General features: G+C 59.3%; 1 protein-coding gene across 1 annotated transcript; it reads left to right on the top strand.

Moving 5' to 3' along the window:
• The first annotated feature begins 5,100 nt into the window (after positions 1-5,100).
• On the top strand, positions 5,101-7,370 carry LOC103893980 (CD48 antigen-like). The gene is made up of 4 exons (XM_009273281.2): positions 5,101-5,152; positions 5,690-6,007; positions 6,088-6,351; positions 6,637-7,370. Exons 1-4 carry the CDS (start codon positions 5,101-5,103, stop codon positions 6,720-6,722), a joined length of 720 nt encoding a protein of 239 aa, XP_009271556.1. The 3' UTR covers positions 6,723-7,370.
• Positions 7,371-8,359: the final 989 nt, after the last annotated feature.

The following is an 8,359-nucleotide window of genomic DNA, read 5'->3' as shown; positions in this document are numbered from 1 at the left end:
TTATGGGGTGAGTAGCTGGGTCCCCATCACCCCGTCACCCTCTCCTCCCTGGCCCTTCTCACCAGCTCTGTCCCCGCAGAGCCCGTCCGCCAGCCGCACGTGGACGCACGCATCCTGCACTGGGAGCAGGGCCTGTGCAACCTCTCGCTGGTCTGCACCGTAGCGGGCGCCAGCAATGTCTCCTACAACTGGTCCTGCACTGGGGGTCCCCCGGAAGCCCTGAGCCCTGAGCCCTGGCCGCACCTGCAGGTCCACGGGGACGCCGACCCTGCTGCTGCAACGCGAGCAACCCGGTGAGCTGGAGCACGGCCAGCACCGTGTTGTGGGAGTGGCAGCCTGCCGCGCTGCGGCCCCAGGTAATTTGCCCTCAGCTCCATAAAAGCAGGATTTAGGGGGTGTGCAAGCCACACCGCTTCCAGTCCTCTCTTGGGGCCCTTCGTCTCCCTGCCTGGGCCACTGAAACTGCAGAGGATGTCACGCTGATGCCAAAACGTGCCCCGCTTCCCCTCCTGGGAAAGGAATCGAGATAGCTGATTACACGGGTGATGTGACCAGGGCTGAGGTTTCCTGGCCAGGTCCGTCTTCTGCGGGCTGTGATGGAAATTGTGTTCAGCAATGGCTCGAAGCTCTGCCCTGCATCGAAGGTCTCCCCTTCTCCTCTCCTTCCTCCCCAGGGCTTATCAGCTTCGTTCCATGGTGGGCAGTGGCCGTGTCCCTGGGGCTGGCACTGGCCATCTCCGTCGCCCTTGTCACCTGCTACTGGTGGAGGAAGCGGGGAAAGGACCCCCCAAGAGGTTTGTCCTTGGGGTCGGTGCGGTAGCTCATGGGACAGGCAGCCGTGGGGTTTTGGCTGTGCGGCCCCTGCCCTCCTCCTGGCTGCTGTCATGCTCCTAACGCTCTCCGTGCTGTTCCTGGGGTTCTCCCTCCTCCTGGGGCTGATGCGGGATAAGCCACCGGGCACTGTCACCCCCCTGCCACGTGCTGCACAGGGCAACATCCCTGTCTTTGCCCATCCCTGCTGGTGCAGGGTGGTCCAGGTTGATGAGATAGATGAAGCATCTCAGCAGCCCAAGCATTGGTGTCCAAACCTGGAGGCCTCGTCCCATGGGGTCTAGAGGATATTCTGAGCTGGAGCATCCCTCCCCAGCCCCTGCCAGGTGCCAACAAAGTAAAACCTCCCAGTTGCCAAGGGACCTCTTTCTCCCTCTGCTTTGCTTTGCTTTGCTTTGCTTTCTTTGCTTTGAAGCATCTCAGCAGCCCAAGCATTGGTGTCCAAACCTGGAGGCCTCGTCCCATGGGGTCTAGAGGATATTCTGAGCTGGAGCATCCCTCCCCAGCCCCTGCCAGGTGCCAACAAAGTAAAACCTCCGCCAAGCCAAGGGACCTCTTTCTCCCTCTGCTTTGCTTTGCTTTGCTTTGCTTTGCTTTGCTTTGCTTTGCTTGAGGGCTGAACCCCCCCCAGTCTGGGGGCTCTAACACGTCAGCCATCTTACACCGACCCTTCAAACTCCCCCAGGACACGTCGAGCAGACGCTGACCGTCTACGAGGACGTGGGCAAAGCCCAAACCAGCCAAGATGCTGTGAGTGCCGGAGGTGTCCCTGGGCGTCCCCTCCCTGCGCTGCTTGGAGAGATGGGACCTCTGTTTGGAAATGTCTGTCACCCTGGGTTGCATCCTTTAACCAGCCTGGGGTCGCTTTCTCCCCCAGAATAGGACCAGTGAGGCCACCGTGGGAGAAAACACCATCTACGCTGTCATCTGCACCAACACGAAGGTAGGGTCAGTCCTGTTTGGGTGGGGGGGACTGGAGCTGCTCCATGGGCTTGGCTGTGCAGTCCCTGGGCTGGATGTGTCCATGGCAGCTGCCAAGACCACCCCTTTGGCCCAAAATTTGTTTTTCTTTGTGCATCTCGACCGTTTTTTCCCTGGCAGGCACCCAGCTGTGCTCAGGAGCCCAAAAGCTGCACCATCTACTCCACGGTTCAGCCCACGAGGAAGGTGAGGTTGCCCCACCGTGATCCCGGCCCCTCTGCAGCGGCACAGAAACCGGGGTCCCCTCGGTTCGTCAAGTGGGTGCTGGGTTCACCGTCCTGCTCATGCCTAATGGCAGGTTCTCGCTCTGCTCCACAGCCGCCTTCTCTCAAGAGGAAGAGGCTGGACCCAGCTTTGGTTTCCACTGCCTATGCAGAGGTAACGGGCACCGGACCGGTGGGGAGATGAGCCCTGGGTATCTCCAAAGCTCATCAGCTTTTTGGGGCCGTGGTGTGATAAACCCCACCCATTTCCCTGTAGGCTACAGGGGGGTCTAGGCACCGGTGCCCCCCGTTGCAGATCTCGCCCCCAGCTCCTGCTGGCCACCACCTCTCCTAGTGCCTCGGCTGCCTCAGCAAGACCTTCCCTTCCCTATGGGCCTCTTCTCCCGGAGCACCCAGAGCACCTCCAGCACCCACCAGGACCCCACCTGGCAAAGCCAGGGTCTCGCTTGGGATGGAAACAGTCAGACATGTGTTTTTGCAAGGATGCAAACCCCAGCTGCACCTTGGAGGCTTTCCTGTGAGGGAAGGAGGACAGAGTCGGTGATGGAAACCTGTCTTCGGAGGAGATGGATGTGAAATTGGACAGGCGGGGTCGTGGGGGAAGAGGATACGTGTGATGTGTGTGTGTTTAGTGCCAGCGTGTGATCTTGTGGGTTTTTTTAGGTCTTGACAGGTTCGATACACCTCGGGAATTTATTTGTAGGTGCGAATATAAGCTGAACTGCATGAGGCAATTGTGGTGCTTGTTTAATTAGCTTAATTGGCTATTTATAGCCTGAAACGTACCTTGGGCACAGGCGGGGAGTGGGAATTGCCTTATTTGTGGCTCGGGAACCTCTGAAGCAAACGGGGTCTCATGCGGAGATGCACTTTGCAAAGTTTCAGCCGTGTGTGTCAGGTAGGGGGGAGGTGGCCACGGGCATCGGCTTGCGGCAGGACGGTCCCTGCACCGGCTGGGCTGGACACGGCCCCGGGTGCCCCACGGCGAGCTGAGACCGGAGACGCCGCCACGTCCCTTCCCACCTAAGTTATCCCATGCTCCTACAGCACGAGTGGCCCCGGGAGGAGGAGGTGGAGAAAGAGGGGCTCCGGCTTCAAAGATCTTCCCAAAGGCGAGATCAAGGGCTTTTCTTTGGGATTAATATGAAATGTGGCACTTTGATGGCAGCATGGGGAGCAGTAGCAGCTCCACAACGCTCCCCTCCCGCCCGAGTCCCCGGATCAAAATAGCTTTGTGGCTGCTCCCTGTGAAAAGAGCATTAATTGGGATCATTAACCGGGAGCTGCGCTGGGAGGCTGGCTTGGGGAGGGAGGGGGTGTCTGGCTGCCACAATGGGGGAATTTAGGGGGCCGGGCTGGCGCGGATGGGGGCTCAGGCACAGCGTGCCGGCACTGCTGCCAGAGCCAGGCTGGTTTATGCCATCGCGAGGCCCATCCTCTGCTTTTCACGATGTGCAGGTGTGAATCGAATACGTCTTGCACTGTAACGGCATCCCCCTCCACACATAGCACTCGGCATTGATGGAGAGGCGGCAGCGGAGCCTGTGGCTGGCTGAATTCAGTGGGAAAAGCTCAGGCACGATGGAGGGAATGGAAATCCTTTGGCGCAGGCGCTGGGGATGTCGTGGCAGTCCTTGCTGGGCTGTGGCTGCTGCCTGGGAGCGGGGGCTAAAGCAGGAGCCGCATCTCAGCCCTTTGCAGCCCAAAATGCCGGGTCCCCGCGCTCCTGACGAGTGGAAACGTCTGAAGGCGACAGCACAGAGCCTGGGGGCTGCCGCATCCATCAGCACATCGGGCTCCTGCTGAAGCCACGCTCCATCACAGCGCTGTAATTTATGCTAATGACCTGCTTTTGCATATTGGAGATAATTTGCAGCACTCGCTGCAAGCGCTGAGGCAGCACTTTGCTCCCTGCCAGGGAAGTTTGCTTTCCCATCTCCACCGGTTTCTATCAGAGCGGTGTAATCGGGTGCGGGGACAAGCCAGCGGGTGCTTGGCACCACGGTGCCACCGGATCGGTGCCAGTGATCCAGCCACAGCATCATCGCGTGGCTGCTGGCGTGCTCGCGCTAATGTCTCCCCGCGCTGACATCGGATCTCCTCCCTGCTGGACGGGGACTGCTCAAGGGCTGAAATTAAACTGGGTCAGGGCTCAGCGGGTGCCACTGTCGCCCTTTGTTCACGGCCAGGGTCAGCCCCGGTGCTCCTTGCTCACAGCCGGGGAGGCGTGTGGGAAGATGCCGGCGGCTGTTTGCCCCCGACGTGGGGGCTGCGCTGGCTTCGCTGCCCCGTGCATCCTTTGGCCTGTGCCGAACAAAGGCCCTGAAATGTTGTCTTTCAGGAAGGAATCCAGGCCGTAATTAAAATCCGTCATTTTAAGCATCTGCCCTGGTCAGAGGCCAGCGCGCTGGGGCTGCAGCACGTGCTTCAGCATCAGGGAGTCATCCCTCCCATCTCCTTCCCACCTGCACTGATCGCCTGCGAACCGGGGTCACGGGGACACCCCCAACACCGGTGCCGGTGGTCCCCGCTCAAGCTGGGGCTGCTTGATGGCATGCCCGGGGGCCAGACCTTGGCGAGGACACAGACCTGGGTTTGCAGGTGGAGAAATGGGAACCCTGTGCGTTGGTTACAGCAGCCGTAAAGGGGAGATGTGACCCCTGGGGTCTGCGTTTCATTTACCATCAGGATGGCGGGGCGACTCTGATGGGGGGGTCGGGGGCCCATGGGGTGCTGTGCATGCTGTCCCCAGGGAGGCTCGGGGCTGCTGCCTGTTCTCGCCCATGGGGTGGTGTCGCGAGCCCCCTGCAAATCCTCGGGGTTTTGCAAACCCTGGGCGGTGACTCATTCTCGAGGGAGCCCGGAAGCGAAGGAGGAACTTTGGTGGGTTCATGCCGTCTCCCAGCCGTGTGGCTGCCCCGCCAGCCCCTTTCCTGCAGAGCCCCCCCAGCCCCGGGTTTAGGGACGGTGGCAGGCAGCTGCAGGCTTGGGGGGGTCCTCAGTGAGCAGCTGCCCGGCGAGGGGGATTTCCACCCCGGGGTTTGGGTGCAGACACAGAGAGAAGATGGCGGCAGGGCTTACAATGGTGCTCCTCTTCCTCCTCTTCATCACGCAAGGTATGGCGGTGGGTTCCCCCGGGGCGAGGGTGCTGGGCTGGGGGGAGATGGCTTTGGGGACGGTGGGGGACCTTGGGGATGTGCCCGTGGGTAAACCCTTCCTGTCCCCACTCTCTCTCCCAAGCTTTTCCCATCCCAGCGCTGTGCCCGAGGTGCGACCCGCTGGTTCCCTTCCCGTGGGAGCCCCCGGCATTGCCACCACCAAGCTGGGGGTGAGGGGCTGCTCTGGGTGAGCCTGGAGTGGGGAGAGGACCCCAAAAATGAAAGCAAAGGAAAAAAAACTTCACCAGAGGATCTGGGTGGTCCCACGCTCAGAGCGGGGAGGCAGAAATCCCGCCACCAGCTGTAGGGCTTGTCCCTGCAACATGCCTCCAAGGCTGAGAGAGCGCAAAGGCATTAGGAATTAGTGAGCAAATGGGTTATTTGCATTTTCCACATGTCTGAGAGCAATCGAGGTCCCCAGGCAGGAACGAGTCCCAGGGAGGGGCGGGCTGTGTCCGGCTGGCCAAGCAGCACCAGTCTCTGCTTTCTCAGCAGCCCGGGCGCAACACAATCCATCATCGAAGGTGGTCGGGGCTGTTCATGGGGTGGCGTATCTCAGTCCCAGACTGCAAAACCAGATCTCCTACCACCAAATCCACTGGCGACGCAACAACTCCGTGAAGATCGCCAGCCGGGACAGCAGTGCGAAGGTCCAGTACCCCAACAGCACCTACAAGGGACGCCTGGAACTCTTCCCCAACAACACACTAAAAATCAGCTCCCTGCAGAAAACTGACAGCAGCATGTACCAGGTGTACCTGGAGGATGAGGTGGGCAAGGAGCACATTGAAAGCATCCTCCTGACAGTGTACGGTGAGCTGGGAGGACGGGAGGGTTGTCCCAGAGCCCCGTGAGGGGACAGGGAGACTGTGACATCCCGCTGCCTCTTGCAGATCTGGTCCCGAAGCCCACTGTGAATGCCAAAGTGATCGGGGATGACCCGGCATGGTGCAAAGCCACCCTACAGTGCTCGGTGGGGCTCGAAGGGGTGACCTATGAGTGGATCCCCCCCAGCAAGCTCCCGCTGGAGGGTGTGGGTGCCTCTGAGCAGCATGTCTCCTTCGACCCCTTAATAGAAACCTACATCTGCAAAGTCAGCAACCCTGTCTCCTCCAACAATGCCTCGTTGACCTACAGGTACCCCTGCTCCTGGACAGGTACTGCCCACGGCGCGCGCACGAGATGGCAAAACTCGGGTGGGGTGGGCTGCAAGGTGGCCTTGGCTTTGGAGGGTCCCCGGAGCAGTGGCAGTGACCCTGAGGACAGCAGGTCCCTGCAAGGCTGGAGGTGGCCAATGGGTCAGGAGTGGTGGGTCCCTTTTCCCCCTGCACCATGGGCTGGTGGGTGGGAGGAGCCCACCTGGGGAGGGGGTCGGGGTGTCCCCTGCCAGGGCTGGGCAGCCCACAGCCCTCCCCACGCCCCGGGTCTCCCTCTGCCTCCAGGTGAGTTCTCCGCTGCTGCATCCTGCACCACCACCAGCATGCTGGTGGCCCTGGGACACCTCGTCCTCCTCCTCATTCTGGCTTAAGGACGCTCTGTGGTTGACATCTCTCCTCATCTCATCACCCCCCGCTGCAGGACCAGCACCTAGATGAGGTCCCCAAACCCACTGGATGCAGGAAGATGTGGCTGCTCAAGCAAAACATTAAACCAGTGTCTGTTACACCAGCACTCACTCAGCCTCATCCACAGCCACCTGCTTCCCGCCAGCCCAGGCTCTGGCCGCTCTGCCACTGCCTTCAGGGTAGCTCTGTGCCTCAGTTTCCCTCCTCACCTTTCCTGCTTTGCTTTACTCAGAGGTCATGTTCTCTAGATCTGAACATAACAGAGATGAAGTCTGTTGCAATGGTGTTTCGAGAACCCAGGCAACCTAAATTGCTAAATTCATGGTTAACTTCTTGGAAATCTTCCTCTCCCCAGCCCTGAGAACTGTGGGGAGACTCAATCCGAGCCTTTCCCGGTGCTCGCCGTGGACCTGGGGGGTCCTCGGCCATTGCCTGCTGTCAGCCTCATCCCTTTATGGGACCGATGAGCAGTGCGACAGTGCAGGATGGTGCACGACGTGTTTAGCCTGAAACCAGTGACACCAGCATGGGTGCAGCTGGCTGCTGCCCAACCTCCAGGTCTGGAGCACCGGGGCATCTCGAGGGGGCAGAGCTGAGGTGGCACCTTTGGCTTTCTCTGCAAGGGAGGGTTCGGCAGGGCGAGTTCAGTCTCTGCCTTCAGAAATGTCTGCGTGTACATTAAATTAAATTTAACCTTAAACCCCACATTTTTAGGTGCCTGTTCTGCATTCTTGTCTGGGCTGGGGTTGGCTGCAGCGGGTGCTCGGGGACTGGGGGGATGATGGAGGGAGCCACGTTTCCCCCCAACACCCTTGCTGGGGACAGGAGCCCTTCCACAGTTGTCCCCCATGGGAGGAGCCCCTTCCGGATGGTGGGACATGGGCCCATTGGGGTGGGAGGATGTGTCTCGTGAGTGATGGAGATGGTCCCTCAGCCTGCAAGGAGGGATGGGGACATGTCTCAGGGCCACCGCAGCCCTGGGACACTGCTGCTCCTGCCAGCTCCAGCAAACCAGCCCAAGAAAGAAAAGAACTGGGCTCTACCCTCCGTAAAATCCGAGGCATCACTTTCCAGAGCCATCTTTAAGCAAAGACTCCTAAGGCCAGATTCATCAAAGGGTCAACAGGGACCTCGCCAACTCATTTGAAAAATCAGTAACGAGCACAAGTCGTTCCAGCTCCCAGGTCTAATGAGTGGCTCGGGGTAATTCCTGCTGGGTGGCTGGTGGTCTTAGCACCAATGTATATTTTTGCAGAAATCCCCCCTCTTGAAAATATTTGGTTGGGTCTTGGTCTGTTCCCATATGGAGGTTTGGGGCTCTTTTGCCTCTGACAAAATCCAGGATAACTGCTGAGCACCAACATCATCATAAAACCTCCTGCGATGAATAAATACGGAGGCTGGTGCCGTGCCTTGGTCATCTTTCCAGGAGGTTTGGGGCTCTTTTGCCTCTGACAAAATCCAGGATAACTGCTGAGCACCAACATCATCATAAAACCTCCTGCGATGAATAAATACGGAGGCTGTTGCCGTGCCTTGGTCATCTTTCCAGCCAGAATCATAGAATCATTGAGGTTGGAAAAGACCTCTGATCATTGAG

This window comes from Aptenodytes forsteri, unplaced genomic scaffold (genome assembly GCF_000699145.1).
Source record: "Aptenodytes forsteri isolate BGI_AS27 unplaced genomic scaffold, ASM69914v1 Scaffold847, whole genome shotgun sequence".
NCBI classification, from domain to species: domain Eukaryota; kingdom Metazoa; phylum Chordata; class Aves; order Sphenisciformes; family Spheniscidae; genus Aptenodytes; species Aptenodytes forsteri.
The sequence above is the reverse complement of the archived record's forward strand: the minus strand, read 5'-3'. Positions and strand labels throughout refer to the sequence as shown.

Excerpts from the sequence above, each read along its gene's own strand:
- LOC103893980 (XM_009273281.2), top strand. The coding sequence starts at position 5,101 with ATGGCGGCAGGGCTTACAATGGTGCTCCTCTTCCTCCTCTTCATCACG. Across the intron at positions 5,153-5,689 it reads CCTCCTCTTCATCACGCAAG|CCCGGGCGCAACACAATCCA; the intron begins GTATGGCGGTGG and ends CTTTCTCAGCAG. Across the intron at positions 6,008-6,087 it reads CATCCTCCTGACAGTGTACG|ATCTGGTCCCGAAGCCCACT; the intron begins GTGAGCTGGGAG and ends TGCCTCTTGCAG.